Source organism: Capsicum annuum, chromosome 9, assembly GCF_002878395.1.
Source record: "Capsicum annuum cultivar UCD-10X-F1 chromosome 9, UCD10Xv1.1, whole genome shotgun sequence".
In the NCBI taxonomy this organism is placed as follows: Eukaryota; Viridiplantae; Streptophyta; class Magnoliopsida; order Solanales; family Solanaceae; genus Capsicum; species Capsicum annuum.
The window spans coordinates 51,451,848-51,471,380 of NC_061119.1; the positions used below are offsets into that span (position 1 = coordinate 51,451,848).

At 37.8% G+C, this 19,533-nt stretch overlaps 1 protein-coding gene across 2 annotated transcripts; it reads left to right on the forward strand.

The window, feature by feature from the left end:
• Positions 1-3,754: 3,754 nt before the first annotated feature.
• Positions 3,755-16,676, forward strand: LOC107842789. Of its 2 annotated transcripts, none has more exons than XM_016686813.2 (3): positions 3,755-3,907; positions 4,386-4,647; positions 15,191-16,676. In XM_016686813.2, exons 2-3 carry the CDS (start codon positions 4,426-4,428, stop codon positions 16,325-16,327), a joined length of 1,359 nt encoding a protein of 452 aa, XP_016542299.2. In that variant the 5' UTR covers positions 3,755-3,907; positions 4,386-4,425; the 3' UTR covers positions 16,328-16,676. The 2 variants fall into 2 exon arrangements, with proteins under 2 accessions (XP_016542299.2, XP_016542300.2); XM_016686814.2 differs by lacking the exon at positions 3,755-3,907 and adding an exon at positions 3,915-4,189.
• The last annotated feature ends 2,857 nt before the right edge of the window (positions 16,677-19,533 follow it).

Consider the following 19,533-nt stretch of genomic DNA (forward strand, 5'->3'; position numbering starts at 1 on the left):
TCATAAATATTTATGGCCTTTTTGAAGGCAATAAAAATATCACTTGTTTTAATTAAATTTCAATTCAAATCAAATATTTCTGAACATGCATAACATTAATAAAATTTTCAAAATTTGGCCCGTAACCTTTCAACACGAAATGAAGGATAACTTTGAACACCTGGAGTATTACATAAGACAACTCCTAAATACAACAAGAACTTAAGTAAAAGAAAAAAAAAAGAGAATTTAGTATGAATATCTCGAAACTCTTATAAGATTAAAAAAGCATACATAATCCTTTCCATGATTTAGAATCACATGTACAAGAGTATTTTATAATATATCACTGTTCAAGGTTAAAAGGCAGAATAAAAAAAAGGAAACAAGATAAGATTCTGAATGCAAGGAGCTTACCATGTATCTAAATCTACCACACCTATAATAAGTCAGGGACCGCGCTGGAAACTAGTACCGAGATCTGCATTAGAAAGAACGTAGAAGAGTAGAGTGAGTATAAATTATTAGTACTGAGTAGGCACCATAGGTTGATTGAGTTTAAGTAAGTACTATGTCGAATAAAGCATGTTAAAGTAATTTTGCATACAAAAAACTCCCAACAATTTAATATTAATAGAATAACAAGAAATATATACAACGACGAGCTAGATATAAGGTGCAATGCAATGATCTAACACACTTCCTCCATAATGGCATATTGTAAGGTGGAACCCTGGAAGACTTGCAAGGTCCATACACCCTGTTCGGACACAAAATAAGTCCTTCATAATCATGTTCGAACCCAAATAAGATCTTATGATGTATATAATACGAACTTAAATCGGATCTTTAATTACTCACTTTGGGCACAATTTCGGACATGAATGATAGCAAAATTCACATTTAAAGTTGTAAATTTTATCTAAAGTTAAGAGGAAGTTGAAACAATTATAACTGAAGTTTAAATATTTTTACATGCACATCAATTGCATATGACTGAAGTGCAACATTTTTACATATAAATACACTTATTTTTTAATGCACTTTAAACGTATATGATTTCACATATGATTGAAGTATCACAAAACTTTACTGGTTCAAACTCACTTTTCATATTTGAAATTCAACACCCACTTCTTCAAAGTGTTATACTTCAGTTGCTATAAAATCAAAAGGTATTATCATGTAACAAGTAATAATAATAAGGCGGAGAAGGCGAAGCCAAAGAAGACAAAAATAAAAAAATAGAAAGAAAATGAGAGAAGAAAATAATTTGTCTGGAATGATCTAATATTGAATATCAGTTTAACGTTTTTTTTCAGAAATAGATACAAATTAAATGGGAATGACCAAATAGGATGTCCATTAAAAATTTACATTGGATTATGTGGCCAAGGCACAAATTGACCAAACGTATCTTAATTCATCAAACTTTAAACGTGTTGGATCATAACCCAATATTAATACAACATATTTCAACCTGCCCAAATTTGATCAAACCAACAACATATCTAACAAACCCATCTTGCAACCACGATCACTTTCTCTCTCTCTCTATATATATATGTATGTATGTATGTATGTATGTATGTATGTATGTATGTATGTATGTATGTGTATATTTTTAGGGAAAAGTCATCGTTTTCACGCCAAGCTATACATAAAAAGTCTAGGACACACCCAAATTATTATAGTGATCTATTACACACCTATACTATATAAAAGTGAAACTATTACCTCCCCGCGACACCTATGCCCAAGTTTAATGAGTGGAGTATCCTCCACTCGCCCTGTGGTGCTGCCACATGTTTAATTTAATTAATGGACCCTTTAATAAACTTAATCTGACCCAACTAATTTAACTTAATTCTAATGCGGCCCAACCCAATTATTTCAACCTACCCGATCCATTCGGGTAAAAGATCAATGGAAAGAAAAAATCAAATCTGAAGAGCATCAATATGAACCAAAATTGAAACTTCATCTCTCTTTTATTTTCATATTTTTAGCAAATTTCAATCCGATAGAAGAGATAAACACCTAATTTGCTGTGTTTTTTATCGTTGACAATAAAAAATCGTTTATCTCTTTTCATTTCAAGTTATGATTGTTTTTTTTTTTAGCATCAAAAGGAAACATCAATTTTCAATTAAAAGACATTGGAGCACAGACAAACTGCATTCAACACATAGTGCACTAATTGAATAGTGAAAATTGATGTTCAAACTTAAACAAAAATTCATTGTCATGTTAACTGTTATCTAATCAAATATTGAATCACCACTATGCCAATTTCGTTCTTCTCATTGCCATTAACTTCCACAGTGTTGTCAATGACCAAATTCATGAACTGATCAAACCCATGAAGAGTTTCAGTGACTAAGAGGTTGGCATTCAACTTGATTTGAAGCTGCTTGTCCATATATTTTTTGAGATCCGAAGGTTGACTCGACCTGCTCATCCCTGTTATCTACTATTTTCTGCTCTTTTTTTTTTTTTGCGCAGTTGCAATTACGATTGTTACGAGTTGATTTCAACGGAAATGGTACGAAAACAAGATTTAAGAGAGGTTGAACAAATAATTGAGGGAAGAAATATTTATCAAAATTTCAACAAAATTAAGACAAAAGAACTATATTTTCTCGCAATATGGCAAGAAATCGAACGATAAAAAAAGATTTAGTTATTAATTCTTCAAACAAATAATCTTGAATTTTGATTTTGGATGACAAATTTGAGGATTAGGGTTCTTTAGTTTGGAGCCCCAAATTGGTTGAAATGGAGGATATTGTTGAATATAATTGTTGAGCATTATAATTTAATATTTTTTTTATTATTTTTAAACGTTTATTTTTGAGTTTTAAAAGGTTGGACGCGCTAATATTGAGTGTAAGAAACACGCCTTGGACTGGATATCGCGTGGAGGTAATAGTTTCACTTTTATATAGTATAGGTGTGTAATAGGTCACTATGCATGATAGTTTAAGTGTGTACTAGACTTTTCATGTATAGTTTGAGGTGGAAACGATAACTTTTTCTCTCTCTCTCTCTCTCTATATATAGAGAGAGATGTATATATGTATGTGTGTGTGTATATGTATGTATGTATGTGTATATATATGTATGTATGTATGTATGTATGTGTATATATATATAAACTCACTTTTCATATTCGATCCAAGATCAACTCTTCTAAGCATTATACTTCAGTTGTTATAAATTGAAAAGATTTTACTGTAGAACAATTAAGAAAAAGAAAAAGTTTGTTTGCAGTTACCTAATACCAGGTACTAGTAAAACTTTTTAAAAAATGACATAAGTTAAATGAGGATAAGTAAATAGAGTGTCTCGTGAATTTTTTTTTGTCAGATCATTTGATCGAGATCCAAATTTACACAACCTAACTTTACACATATTGCATCCATAATCTAATATAAACAACTTATTTCTACCCGTTCAAATTCAATCAAATCATATATAAAGTGTTTTATGAAATGTTTCTGCTGAATCATTTGACCAAGACCCAAGTTTACACAACCTAACTTAATTCATCAAACTTAAACATATTGGATCCTTGATTCAATATAACAACTTATTGCAATCCACCCAAATTTTAATCAAACCATGCATAGATTGTCGCACGAAGTTTTTTCATTGAATTATTTGATTGAAGTCCAAATTCACTCAATCTAACTTAATCCATCAAACATATTGAATCATGGCCCAATATAATAATCTATTGCAACCCGCCCAAATAAAATCAAATCATATATATAATACCCTTTCTCCTCACCCTCAGACCCTCATCTCACAAAAGAAAGGAAGAGTTGTAGAAACATCTTAAAAAAAAAACAAAAACTAAAAAAAAAAGAAAAAGAAAAAAAGGGAGGGGGAAATTCATCAAGGCAACAGAGCAAGCAAACAAAAGGTACAGATACATTTTTGCCAGCATCTACTATCATTTGTCTTCTATATGACCACAAAAAATGAACTCACCGATGAACACCTCCGCTATCAGGGTTAGGGTTTCAGCTCCGACCCGTTTCAATTTTGACAATGTACAAATTACTTCGTGCCATTTAATCTTTAAAAATATGATTTAACTGAAATTAAGTTTATTTATCTGCTTAATTCTACTAAGCTAAGCTGATTTTGGATCCACGAGTCCTCTATTTTTTCTTGATAATCGGGGTGTCCGGGCCGCTTACAGGTACCTCGTCTAATTTCTCCAAAACCTGTAACTTCCCATAGCAAAAGATACTAAGTAACTTTATCCACTAAGGCCCGGGTCCTCTAGTTTGTAACTTCAGTTGTTGATAACCTAGATCTATTTATAATGAAAAATATTGCCCTGAGTTTTTTGGAACTTATGATCATTGTTACTGTTGCATATATTCAATTTTCAGGGTTGAAATTAGGAAAGAAGCAAATAGCATTAGGTGAAAGATGGCTGCATTGGAGGGTGTGAAGGAGGGAGGAAGTAATATTGAAGAACAAGAGAAGTTGATATTTGGGAGGTATTCTGACGCAGAAATGTTAGCTAAGCTGAAAATACTTGCTCTTGATCCTTGTGATCCCAACGTATCACGTCAAAAAATTCGGCCATTCTGGAATCAGATGCTAAAAGTGCGAGATGCGATGGCTCTTTCTGATAATGACATTTCCTGGGTACATTCTCTTTTATGTCATTTCTATAAATTATTTTACCTATATAACGGCTCTTTATCATGTCGTCTTATAGTCTTGCAAATATGTATCTTTTAACACTTTTAGATACTCCGTTTCCCCAGAGGAGACTATGCTAAACATCAATGAACTGTAGTCGAGTAATTGAGAGAAACAGTTTAAAACACAACATAGCAATTAGAATGGTTGCAGCTCAAGTATATGGAAATTACTTTAGTCGATGAATTTCAATTAAGTAGTATTTGTTATATATAGTCAAAAGATAATAAAATAGTCCAATTAAGTTGCTAAACGAAGTAAAATTGTGATTAACATTGAGAATTTACCAAATTGAGATCAAATACAAGTTGGATTATAGTAGATAATAGATCATTTTGGAAGTAGATTTTAGAGTAGATTCAGATTAGATCTCATCTAGATTTCAGTGTCTCCAGACCCTGAACTTGGAGTCTAGTTAAATTGTATCGTATTAAATGGAATGAACGAAGTACTAATTTTAAGCTAAAGAAAAAAATGAATACTACATGAATTTGTATCCCTCTAGCATACTTAGTGTTTCGAGTCTGTTTCTCCATGTGCATCATTACTTCTATCATCTGTCTCAATGCTTCCTATGTAAGTATGTTTTAAGTCTTAACTTATCCTTCATCCCTTCCAAGATTGAGAGTGTTATTTGTGGCCAGTTACTGATTTGTTGGTAAGGTGGCCCCAACTTGTTTTGGATTGACGTGTAGTGGGTTTTGTTGTACCGATTGGTTGGTTAGCTTGCCATAATGATGAAAATGCTTCTTGGACTATCTAGTACTATTACTTTCATGTCTGTCTGACTGTTTTTTATGTAGATTGTAAAACACATTATCACATTTTCTCCTAGCATTCTGCATAAATGATCGAAAGTAGAGAGACTTGATATGTTGTTTTGACATTTCATCATTTCTGTGGGACATAATAAGGTTAATGATAATAAAAAAGTAGACTGGTTGAACTTGTAACTATTTGCAAAATCTTGATTTGCAAATTGATAACTTCCCCTATATAAGGGGACCTTAAGCTTCACATTATGAACACACCAAAAAAGAGAAACACATAGAGAGTTGACAGTAGTACACAAACAGTGATAGAAAATAGTCTGCGAATAAAAATAGTGTGTGTGAGCGGTGCTATAGTGAGGTACCCAAAATAAAGTGTTTCCATTGAATGTGGTGTAGTCTTGTTACATCCCTAAACTGAATTGGGAAAGTAGACTTAGCTTAGTATGAATTGGGAAAGTAGATTGGGAGAGTAAAGACCATACACGTGTAATAAGATCAGTAATAAAGGAGTGACGTGGCAGCTTAAGTGCTGATCAATCAGTTAGAATGGACGGACAAGATGAAGTCTTCATGTAAAGGATCAACGGGCCTGATGGAGCGGACAGTTGGACAAGGCCCAAGCGGTTATAATAACCTGGTGGAGCTGAGATAAGGGGCAGATTTGATCATAGTAATTTGTTACTCTTTTACTCTTTTTCTTTCTTCTTTTTTCTCTTTCCCAAATTCTCACCATTACTGGTTCTCTTCCTCGGGGTTGGAGCAGGAAGCTCATTAATGGCGGAAGTTCGTTAATGGAGTTTTTCTTAAGTTTCAAGCTTGTAGTTGATGTAATCGTTCCATTATCAATAAAATTTCCCATTTGATCTGAGTTCCTGGTTAAAATTTAGTTACGGAAATTCAATTCTATCACAAGGATATTTCAAGTGGTATCAAAGCTTGTCTTGGCACCTGAGGGCATTCGTGAAAAGATGACAGTTACAGAAACGCGAGCTAAAGCGATGGAGGAAAATGTCAAGAAATTGGAGTCGCAGTTACACAATTTCATGGCGGATTCGAGCAAAACATACGAGTCTACAAATGCAAAATTGGATGACCTAGCAAAGAAATTTGATGTGTTGTTGGAGAAGATGCTTCCCACTCAAACAGGGGTTTTGGGAGGGGCGCCTATGGGTCAACCAGCCGCAGATGGGTCCACTAGCAGGAGTCGTGGGGAGCACTTGACACCACCCATGGCTATGGATAGAACTCAGCACAATCATTACACTGCTAAAATCTATTTCCCTTACTTTGATGGCGCCAAGATGCAAAAGGTATTTCGATTACAATCACATAACAAGTGCAAGGCAAAAATTAGAAGAAGCGGTCTTACACCTTAATGGAAGGGCTGAGTCATGGTATTTCTCATATCAGTTCAGTAGGGGTGGTGTAAGTTGGCAAGAATTTTGCGAAGAACTGTGCAAAAGATTTCAGGATGCGGAGAATAGCAAGTTCAATCTGATAGGCGAATTTAAGAAAATTGAACAAAAAGGGACTGTGAACGAGTATCTTGAGCGGTTTGAGGACTTGAAAACTTGGGTTTTGATTCGAAATCCCACCATTCCGGAAGAATTTTTTCTCGAATCCTTTGTAGAAAGGTTGAAGGAAGAGATTAAGCATACAGTTAAGATGCTTAACCCTTTTTACTTTGAGCCAGGCAGTGGAACAGGAGAGGGTAATGGATTCTTGGGACAAGAAGAGCAAATTTAATTGGGGAAACAGGTCGGGAACCACTAGTTCTGCTATGGTTGGTAACCGCAGTTCAACGTTCAACATCAAGGGGGTGAGTGATCCAACTAATCAACGCAACAAGTTGTTCGAAGCTAGAAAGGCACAAGGTTTATGTTATAGATGTGGAGAGAAATATTTTGTGGGGCACCAGTGTAAACCCAAGCAGTTAAATGCTATGACTGCCGATGATATGGAGTTAAGAGAGCGGTCACAGGAGGAACTTCAATTGCAAGAAGGTGAGATTATGGATGAAGCAATTAGTTTGCATGCCTTGTCTGGGGTAGAGATGCCAAATACCATCAGACTTAGGGGAGAAGCTAAGAAGAACAGCTTGACTATTCAAGTGGATTCAGGGAGTACCCATAGTTTTTTGGACTTGGAAACAGCTAAGCAAATTGGGTGTCCTATCACTAGAGTTGGTGCTATGAGAGTGACTGTGGCGGATGGGAATCATATCCTAAGCCTGCACAATTGTCCAAAATTCAGGTGGAAAATTCAAGGGGTGGAATTTGAAGACTCGATCAGGTTACTCAGGCTGGGGGGTAACAACATGGTATTAGGAGGAGACTGGATGAAGCTGCATAACCCAGTATTATTGGATTTTGTTGATTACAAGATACAAGTCACTCATCATGGAAAGAGGATCTTAGAGGTATCTATCACCAAGGAGAATTGAAAAGTACGACTGCAAAGGGGGTCAAACACCTTATAAGGAAGGGTCAGACAGTTTGGGCTCACCTGTTTACAATGACTGCTACTACCATGGAAGTTGGCAAAATAGTGCCTTTTGCAATTAAGCAGCTCTTGGAGGGGTTTTCTGACGTGTTTGCTGAGCCTACCTCCTTGCCTCCTATTCGAAGTCATGATCATTGTATTCCTCTAAAACCGAATTCAGTTCCTGTGAGCATCAGGCCATACAGGTATAACTATTTTCTAAAAAATGAGATAGAAAAGCAAGTTAGTGAAATGTTAACTAATGGGATAATTCAACCAAGTCATTCCCCTTTTTCTTCCACTGTTTTACTGGTTAAGAAGAAAGATGGGAGTTGGAGGTTTTGCATCGATTATAGAGAGTTAAATAACATGAGAATTAAAGACAAATTCCCTATTCCACTGGTGGATGACTTGATGGATGAACTACATGGGTCTTGTATCTATTCTGAGTTAGATTTGAGGGCTGGATACCATCAAATCAGGATGGGGGTGGAAGACATTTCTAAAACTGCTTTTAGGACACATCTGGGACACTATGAGTTCAAGGTCATGCCCTTTGGGTTGACCAATGCCTCAGCCATATTTCAATCACTTATGAATCATGTTTTCAGTCCCTATTTGAGGAAGTTTGTGCTTGTGTTCTTTGATGATATATTAGTTTATAGTGCATCAATACAAGACCATATTATACACCTTAGTAAGGTGCTTGAGCTACTGCGGAGGGAACAATTGCTAAGCTTTCCAAATGCTTATTTGCTCAGCTTAGAGTGGAGTACCTAGGCCACATTATTTCGCATGAAGGGGTAGCCACAGACCCTGCTAAGGTGGAGGCTATGGCTAGTTGGCCAGTACCTTAGACCCTCAGGGCCCTAAGAGGTTTTCTGGCCTCACTGGTTATTATAGGAGATTTATCAAGTCATATGGTTCTATTAGCAGACCTCTCACTAATCTACTGAGGAAAAATGCCTTTCAATGGAATGCAGCAGCTGACACTGCCTTTCAAGACCTTAAAAGGGCTATGATTACTGCACCAGTGTTAGCTTTGGCTAATTTTACCAAGATATTTGTAGTGGAAACTGATGCATGCTCTACAGGAATAGGGGCTGTGCTAATGCAAGAAGGATAACCTATAGCTTTCTTTAGTAAAGCTTTAGCTCCTAAACATTTAGGACTATCGACTTATGAGGAGGAGTTCCTAGCTGTTCTATCAGCAGTGGATAGGTGGAGGCATTATCTTCAGGGGGTCATTTCATTATACGGATCGTAGTTTAAAATATTTGCTGGAGCAAAGAGTGAACACTGCATTGCAACAAAAGTGGCCGGCGAGGTATTGTTACATCCCTAAACTGAATTGGGAAAGTAGACTTAGCTTTAGTATGAATTGGGAAAGTAGATTGGGAGAGTAAAGACCATACACATGTAATAAGATCAGTAATAAAGGAGCGACATGGCAGCTTAAGAGCTGATCAATCAGTTAGAATGGACGGACAAGATGAAGTCTTTATGTAAAGGATCAACGGGCCTGATGGAATGGACAGTTGGACAAGGCCCAAGTGGTTACAATAACCTGGTGGAGCTCAGATAAGGGACAGATTTGATCAAAGTAATTTGTTACTCTTTTACTCCTTTTCTTTCTTCTTTTTTCTCCTTACCAAATTCTCACCATTACTGGTTCTCTTCCTCAGGGTTGGAGCAGGAAGCTCATTAATGGTGGAAGTTCGTTAATGGAGTTTTTCTTAAGTTTCAAGCTTGTAGTTGATGTAATCGTTCCATTATCAATAAAATTTCCCATTTGATCTGAGTTCCTGGTTGCAATTTAGTTACGGAAATTCAATTCTATCGTAAGGATATTTCAAGTCTTTTTAGACTACCAAGTTGTAATCTTTCTCACCGTAGTAGTATTGTATTGCTCCCCTCAAGTGTATTATTTTCTCCACATTAAAAATATTTGATTTTGTAGTTATTCTCTTATTCTTGTTATTTGACATGGGTATTATTCCTAGGTGAGATTATTATTTTTCAACAACGTGGTATCAGAGTTATGACGAATAATAGTCCATTGGCTTTTCAGTACCACCGTCTCACAAAAGAAAATTATGAGAAATGGTGTCTACAAATGAAAACCATTCTTGTCTCGCAAGATATATGGAAATTGTAAGCAAAGGGTATACAAAACCCGCTAATGAGGAAACTCGGTCTCAAACTAAGTTGCACAAACTCTTCATTTCGATGCCGCATTCGTGTCGGGTTCTCCAAAGATGCTCAACTTTTGGAGAATCCAACATGCACCCATTGACATTTTTAATAGTCTGGGCAACATAGGTCTCAAAATTAAAAAGATGTCCTGGGAACGAAGGATCAACAAACTCTCACTTTCATCCATTAATGCTTGGATAATGGCATCATTGGGAAGGTGGTCGATGCAATCACCTTAAAGAAAGCTTGGTAGATTTTACAAACTTCTCTCCAATGAGTAGATAAAGTGAATTAGGTAAAACTTCAAACTCTACGAGCTGATTTTGAAGTTATAAAAATGAAAGAATCAGAATCAATTATGGATTTTTGTTCAAGAGTGATGATTGTTATGAATTAATTGAGAAGATACACGGAGAAAGTAGACAATGTGTGTGTGGTAGATAAAATCCTTCTCTCTTTAACACCTAAATTTAGTTATGTGGTGTGTGCCATTGAAGAGTCCAAAGATTTAGATTTTATGATGCTGGAGCAATTGGAAAGTTCTTTACAAGCTCACTAAGAAAAGTTCTAGAGGAGAAAACAAGAGCCACTTCTTAAAATCAAAGTATTCTTTAAAGATTAGAGGTGAAAAGATATATAGAGGACATGTAGGAGGAAGTGGTCATGGAACCGTGGAAGAGGTAGGAGCATTGACAAGAACTTTAACAATGAAAGGAGAAGCTGACAACCATTTAGAGGTCGTGGACGTGGAGAACAAGAGGAACAAGAGGTGACTATTATCAAGTTACCAACAAATTAAGGTATGACAAATCTAAACTTGAGTGCTACAACTTCAATAAATTTGGACATTACTCCCGGGAATGTCATAGTAATGTTGAAGAGAAAGCTAACCTAGTTGGCGACAAGAAAGAAGAAGATGAATCAACATTGTTCATGACGGTCAAAGATGAAAATAAGCACAATTGTAGTTCATGTTATCTTTGATAATGGATCAAGCAACGATATGTGTGGATGCAAATACAAGTTTGTGGAACTCACTAAGAAGGCAACAAACAACTTATTCTTTGGGGAAACTTCACAAGTACAAGTTGAAAGTGCAAGTATGATTCTAAAAAAGATAGTGGATACAAATTTATTGATGATGTTTACTATGTGCCAAAATTACAACAACAACAAACCCAGTGTATTCCCACAAAGTGGGTTCTGGGGAGGGTAAAATGTACGCAGTCCATACTGCTACCTCCGAAGAAGTAGAGAAGTTTCCGATAGACCCCCGGCTCAAGATAAAGAATAGTAAACAAGAGCGTAATGAGACATGAAGCAGGATGAATGGCATAACATACGTAAGGAATAAGAAATAATGAAATAGAAATCAGAGCAATACAAAATAAGAGAAATAAGCGCAATATGAAATAAGAAATAAGAAATAAGACATGAAATAGACACCTACCTAGTAATAACATACACTCACAGACCAAAGTCACCCACCACACTCAAAACTCTTATGACTAGAGGCTCCTACCTATGGACACAGTCCTAGGATTGCCAACCTGGCTATACCAGGGCTTTTCTAACTACTTGCTACAACCCACACACTCATCCTAGCCTTCTACCTTTATCCGCGACCTCCACACCTTCCTATTTAGGGTCATGTCCTCAGTAAGCTGAAGCTGCTCCATGTCATGTCTAATCACTTCCCTTCAGTATTTCTTCGGCCTACCTCTCCTCCTCCTGAAGCCATCCAATGCTAGCCTCTCACACCTACGAACTGGGGCATCCGTGCCCCTCCTCATCACATGCCCAAACCATCTCAGTCTTCCTTCCAACATCTTATCCTCCACCGAAGCCACTCCCATCTTCTTCCGGATAATTTCATTCCTAACTCTATCCCCTCTAGTACGTCCACACATCCAACACAACATTCTCATTTTCGTCACCTTCACTTTTTGAATGTGGGAGTTCTTGACTGACCAATATTCAGCTCCATATAACATGGCTAGACGGACTGCCACTCTGTAGTATTTTCCTTTAAGCTTAAAGGGCACCTTCTTATCACACAACGCTCCCAAGGCGAGCCTCCATTTCATCCAACCTGCTCCAATACAATTAGAGATATCCTCGTCAATCTCGCCATTCCCCTGAATCAGACCCAAGATACTTAAAACTATCCCTCTTACAAACATCCTGGGAATCCAACCTCACCACCACATCGTCCTCCTGCCTCAAGTCACTAAACTTGCATTCCATATACTCCGTCTTGAACGTACTCAACTTGAACCTCTTAGATTCAAGGATTTGCCTCCAAACCTCCAATTTTTCATTCACCCCCCCTCCCCCGCGTCTCATCAATCAACACTACATCATCCGCAAACAACATACACCAAGGCACCTTCGCTTGAATACTTTGCATCAACACGTCCATCACCAACGCAAACAGGAACGGACTAAGAGTCGAACCCTGATGCAACCCTGTCTCGACCGAAAAATGCTCTGAGTCCCCTCCCGCCGTTCTCACCCGAGTCTTTCCTCCATCGTACATGTCCTTAATAGCTCTGATGTACGCCACCGGGACTCCTCTCACCTCTAAGCATCTCCAAAGAACCTCCCTAGGGACTTTGTCATGCGCCTATGTGCCAAAATTAAAGAATAATATTTCAAGTTTGGGCCAGCTTCTTGAAAAAGGATATGATATGCATTTCTGGCTTAGAGATACAATTGGAAAATTAAGCGCAAAGTGTGTATGACAAAGAATAGATTATGTTCTTTGAATCTTAAAATTATTTGATTCGAAGTGTTCGAAGGCTACTACGCAACATGAATCATGGTGTTGACACATGTGTAGGATTCAACACCACCACCTTCTCCATTAAATGTTGCATTTCTTTCTTCTCAAGGTGTTCACGTGAAAGACCGTAGAGGACGAGGAATATCCAAGAACTCTATGATGATACATAAGAAGTTGCTTATTTGATTTTTGGTATTGTCTCTTTGCTGATAGTGAACTAATGAAATTTGATAAAGCTATTACAGTCAAAAGGTAGAGACAAGCCACGGAGGTAGAGATCAGCTCTTGGAATGAAAAAGATAAATTAAAATTAATGGGGAGATTTGTGGGACCTAATAAAATAAATAAATAAAAAAAAGGGCATCCCAGTGCACTAAAGCTATCGCTATGCGCGGTGTCTCGGGAAGGGCCCCACCACAAGGGTGTATCGTACGCAGCCTTACCTTGCATTTCTGCCAGAGGCTGTTTTCAAGGCTTGAACCCGTGACCTCCTGGTCACATGACAGCAACTTTACCAGTTACTCCAAGGCTCCCCTTCGACCTAATAAAATAAATAATAACCAAAAATAAAATAAAATTGATTGGTTCGACTTGTAACTATTTGCAAAATCTTGATTTGGCAAAATTGGTAACTTGCCCTATTGGGACCTTAAAGGGGTCGTTTGGTTGGGAAATTGTTATCCCGGGATAACTAATACCGGGATTAGTTATCCCGGGATTACCCGGGATAACTTATCCCACCATGTATATGGGATAAGTTATCCCATCACTAAGGGGAAAATGATGGGATAAGTTATCCCGGGTTGGATTAATCCCTCCAACCAAACAAGGGATTAAGTGATTTTATTTTATCCTGGGATAACTTACCCCTTGGATTTTTTATACCTCAAACCAAACGACCCCTAAGTTTCTCATTATAAACACACCAAAAATAGATAAATACCAAGAGAGTTGAGAGCACTTCACAGTCAGTGATAGAAAATAGTCCGTGAAAAAAAATAGTGTGCGCGCGGTGTAATAGTGAGGTACTTGAAATAAAGGGGGTTGTTCCCATCTAGAGTGGTGTAGTCTTTTGTGATTACCAAGTTGTAATATTCTCACTGTAGTGGTATTGTATTGCTACTCTTTGAGTGTATTATTTTCTCCATGTTAAAAAGATTTGGAGTCCTTATTCTCTTACTCTTGTTATTTAACAAGGATATTATTCCTCGGGCGGGATTATTATTTCCAACAATTTCCTGTCTGAATTATGTAGGTCATTGTACAGCTATGAAGCGTACACTTTTCACTAATTAATTCCTTTTATTGCCCGCGAAGGCGAAGGAATTTATACATAATTTATCATAGATCTTGTCACCTTTCATGGGATGTGTAGGGACTGGAAGGCAAAAACAGGCTAAGATACAATTACGTAAATGTTCATAGATTCTGTATTAATTCACTAAAAGGTACAAGCATTCTAATTGATGGATAAAACTGCCGCCTGCAGCGTTCCTTCATCCTGCGGTGATGACAATTTGTTTCTTCACTCTTCACTGTATATAGATGCTCATCTGCATCCTTAGGTTTGATGAATTTGTCTAAACTAATGTATGAAGCTGATACTAATTCTTTTTGCCATGGAAGTAGTTTGATTTAAACTTGGACTCCTAATCATTATGCTTCATGGAGAGGCATTTAGTAAATCATTTACTGTGGATTTCATATAAATCAATTGTCTGCAAATGCACATGTACCTCTTTCAGCTCCAAACCATAGATCCACCTTCCTTTCTCTCAGAGGCATAGTTTCGTGAATTTTGGGGTTAAAACTAGAAGCTTTTTTGAAGTTTAGGACCCATTAGAAATAATGTCAAAATTTGTAAGTTTGTCACCCAGTGCTTGGTCAGAATGGCAAGAGGGCACTGGCTGCATACATGAACACAAATAGGAATTAGAGCGTACGTGAGGGTTCTACCTCCTTTTAGCCTTGGGCCTTGCCCGGGTGCTGCTTTGTGGTATCACTAATCATCAAGAGCAATTCCATTTCGTGTTCTTAGTGTATCAAATGCTGAATGAAATTGAATATCCATGTTCTTGTGGCTGTCTTGACTTTAAAGTTTGAAAATTAGCTCTGGGAATTTTCATCCTTCAGGACATCCCTGATTTAGTTGAAAAATTATGTTACTGGAACAGCATCAGATGCCTTTTTTCCCATTTCGCTGCGACTCTGTCATACTATTATTAATATATTCTCCTGATTCTTTTGACAGAGGAAAAGAAAACTTCAACAATTTGTCAAAGATCAGTTAAGATCTCCTGGACTTCACACGGAGAAATCTAATCAGAAAAGTGCATCAAAACTAAGTAGAAGGCATTTTTCTCATGCCTCCAGTATTTCATGCCTGCTTGATTCAGTGAACTCCGGAAAAAGTTCTGACCAAAAGGTTTTCTTGAGTTCACACAGTGCATGTAGTTCAGTGACATGTGCGGACAATATTCAAGAGCAGTTTTCTTCAGAATTCTCCCTCCATAATGATGCAACAGATTTTGGTCCTAAAGGTTTCTCTTCCTTAGTTGATTCTGATGAGTCAGCAAATGGTTCAGACATGTTGAGTCGTTATAACCGAGCTCCGTCTATCACCTCCTTAACAACCTTGGATGATGCGGTTCATGATTCAAGCTTGTTCTCTGCGAAACGATCAAGAAGCAGATCTCTACAACCGCCTCGACAGTCCCCCAGGTTGCTGAACTTCATCGGCGACCACCTTCAGAGATTTGTTATTCCCGTAGGTCCTCGTTTCCAAGCTGATGTTCCGGACTGGGCTGTCCCAGCAGACAAGGGTAATACTAATTATGAGGCCAGTAACTCTGAATATTCAAGATGGTTAGGAACCCGAGTTTGGCCTATTGAGACCGGAAATATGGAAGTGTCTTCTGGAGCAGTTGGAAAAGGCAGACCTCACTCTTGCTCTTGTCGGTCTCCAGGAACCGCTGTCTGTGTCAAACGCCACGTTTCTGATGAAAGGCTAATTCTTCAGCGTGAACTTGGTTATGCTTTCTTCAGTTGGAAATTTGATGAAATGGGGGAGCAAGCTTCTAAGGGATGGTCATTGAAGGAAGAAGCAACCTTTGAGTCACTGGTCAAAAGGAAACCACAACTAAATGGAAAGAACTTTCTGAAGCATGCATTAAAGTCATTACCGCAAAAGACCAGGAGAACCATTATCAACTACTACTTCAATGTTTTCATCCCCCGACAACTGAACTTACAGAATAGATCATCCACCAACCTAGTCAAAATTAGTGATGATATTGCTGATGACATTAATGACAAATACTTGCACAAACCAAGTGAAGCCCAGAGATCTGAAGGTTTGAAAAGTCAACACCTACGTCGGCTAATTTAGCCCCTTGTATCCATTACAGGTTTGGATTACTGAAGAATTTGCTTCATAGCCTGATGAATTACAGCATTTGTGCTCCCTCCTCCAGGAATTTTGATGGGACTGGTCCTTTCAGTACAAGTATGAAACTTTAATTATGTTGATATTAGTCATTAAAGGTCATTTCTTCACTCTTTTTGGTCTTTGGGGTTAGTTCTCAATGGAATGTCTGAAGAGTACCATTCATATGACTAGACTATCATCAAGTGTTTTGTGATTATTGTTATCAATTTCTGCAACTTATGTGATCTACTCCAGCAGTAACATTGAATAGAAATTTTATTGGACTTTTATTAAAGAATTGGATTTGCTACTTGCCATTGGCTTATCTCCTATTTTCTTGAACATGTGAATCGAAGTTTGAATTTGCGTAAGGTTGTGATTGGTAAAAAATTTGTATAGCCCCAACAGGCCTAGCCATTCGCCTTAGTACCTTCCTCATCACGGTGGTGATGATCTTACACATTGTATTGTGGTGGATGAAATGTACGCGTCCTGTGTCGTGTGAGAAAAATGTCCCACCAAACCTTATCTGAAACTAATTATGTGGTTTGGAGCGGAGAGTTGGTCAGTTAAGAACTCACGTTCAAAACATGAGAGTAGTAAAAATGAGGATGTTGAAATGGACGTATGGGCATACTAGGAGAGATAGGATAAAAAATTAAGCTATTCGGGATAAGGTGAGAGTGGCGGGATGGATGAAGTGGAAACTCGCGTCGGGGGTGTTGTGTGATAAGAAGGTGCCGCCCAAGCTTAAAGGCAAATTCTACAGGGTGGTAGTCCGTCCGGCCTTGTTGTATAGAGCGGAGTGTTGGCCAGTTAAGAACTCCCACATCCAAAAAATGAAGGTGGCAGAAATGCGGATGTTGCGCTGGATGTGTGGACTGACTAGAGGGGATAGAGTTCGGAATAAGACTATCCGGGAGAAGGTTGGTGTGACTTCAGTGAAGTGCAAGATGCGGGAAGCACGATTGAGATGGTTCGGACACGTGAAGAGGAGGGGCATGGATGCCCCGGTCCGTAGGTGTGAGAGGCTAGCGTTGGATGGTTTTAGGCGGGGTAGGGGTAGGCCGAAGAAGTACTGGGGCGAGGTGATTAGGCGGGACATGGAACAGTTACAGCTCACCGAGGACATGACCCTAGATAGGAAGGTTTGGAGGACGCGAATTTCGGCAGAGGATTAGGGCCAGTTTGGGTTGCTAGTGTAGGGAATTACTTGGTGGGGGGTTTTATTCCTGTTATGATTCCGTCTTCCGTGTTCCATGTTTTATTACGAATCTGTGTGCTTTCCTCTGTTTTATATTACTTATGGGTGCCGTATTTATGTTATGTAATCTGCTTCTGTGCTTTACTATGTGTTTGTGTGGTATCTCGTGTCTTGAGCCGGGGGTTTATCGGAAACAGCCTTTCTACTTCATCAGAGGTAGAGGTATGGACTGCGTACATCTTACCCCCCCAGACCCCACTAGGTGGGAATACACTGGGTTTGTTGTTGTTGTTGTTGTTGTTGGGATAAGGTGGGAGTGACCTCCATGGTGGATGAAATAAGGGAGGCAAAGTTGAGATGGTTTTGGGCATGTGAAGAGAAAATGCAAAGATGCCTCAATGAAAATGTGTGAGAAGTTGATTATAGTGTGTATAAGGAGAGGTAGAGGTAGGCTGAATAAGGGAGATGATTAGATAAGATATGACACACCTGCAACTTATCAAAGACATAATCCTAGACTAGGTACGCAGATCAATGATTAAGGTTGAAGGTTGACAGGTAGTCTGAGTATCGTGTAGTTCTCTTATCAGTATTGTTATTATTATTCTCCTTTAATTTCTAGTATTACTACTTGTTTTCTTTACTTCAGTTATCGTATTATTTATCGTTTCATGGCTTCTTCAGTACGGTATTTGTTTTATATACTTGATTTTTTGATATGCTTTGCTTGAGTTGAGGTCTATCAGAAACAACATCTCTACCTTCCTAAGGTAGGAGTAATGTTGCATACGCACCATCATTCCCAGATTTCACTTGTGATTGCACTATGTTGTTGTGTACCTTCTCATCACCCATATCGCTAGTAATAAATTATTACTGCTAGTATTGCGATATTTTTCACTCTCTAAATCTGTACTTTTTGTATTACTGTTCAATGAATGATTACTCCTTGTACACCTCCTTTGTCGATTTTTCTTTTTTAAGGTAAACCACCAAATGTATCAAGCTGTACATCAAAAGAATTATTCTTGGTCCTAATCCTAAAGTGGCAATTTGATCCTAGGTAGATCAACATCATTCATGAAGAAGTTAATAGCCAGTGGCGTTGGCTCCAATTTGCCAAGGAATCAACAAGCCTCTCTAATAAAAATGCACAAAAGAGAATCCTTATCTCTCTCAACTCCTCAACTTGTTCTATTTCATGATCTATGCACCAATTCATTCCAAGTAATATAGCAGTAGCTTTAACTGTATTGTTGATGGAGGATAACGTATAAGAGTTGAGGACCATTAAAGATTTTTCTCCCCCATATCTGGGCACATCTCTTCTTCTAAATTTCCCAACAAATTATGATAGGCATTCAGTGGAGGGTAATTTTATGTCAACACCTTCAAACTTTTCCTATAAATTATGATAGAAATTTAAGGTTTACAACTGTCTTTGTATCACCTAAGGAACTGTTTCTAATAGTTCCAACCTCTATCCTCTTAACTCTTCTCTTCAATGATTCTACCCCGTCAATGAAGTCCCCTACAAACTTTTAACACTTGCTACAATCAACTAAGAAAGTAATCAAGATCTTGTTCTGGAACCACTCAACGAAACTATTACAATGCAATATTAGTATAGATAAAACTTCACAGAAGCTTGAAAATTACAATGCAATCAGTATAGATAAAACTTCACAGAAGCTCGTTCTTTCGTTGTAGCTGCGTCGTCTTCTTTAAGACTTTCTGTGTTAACTATCTCATTGTCACGACTCAGATGGTCGTGGGTGGTACTAGGAGAACCATCTAACTCAATCCTTAAACTCAATCAATTAAGGCAGAATAATAACAAATCTCTCTTAAATAAATAAAAGCGGAAATCGTAACGATTACACCCTTGGAGTCCGAAAGTCATCGTACAATGACGCTATCAAAACCAGTGTAAGAGTAATTCAAACCACTAATAAAATAAAGC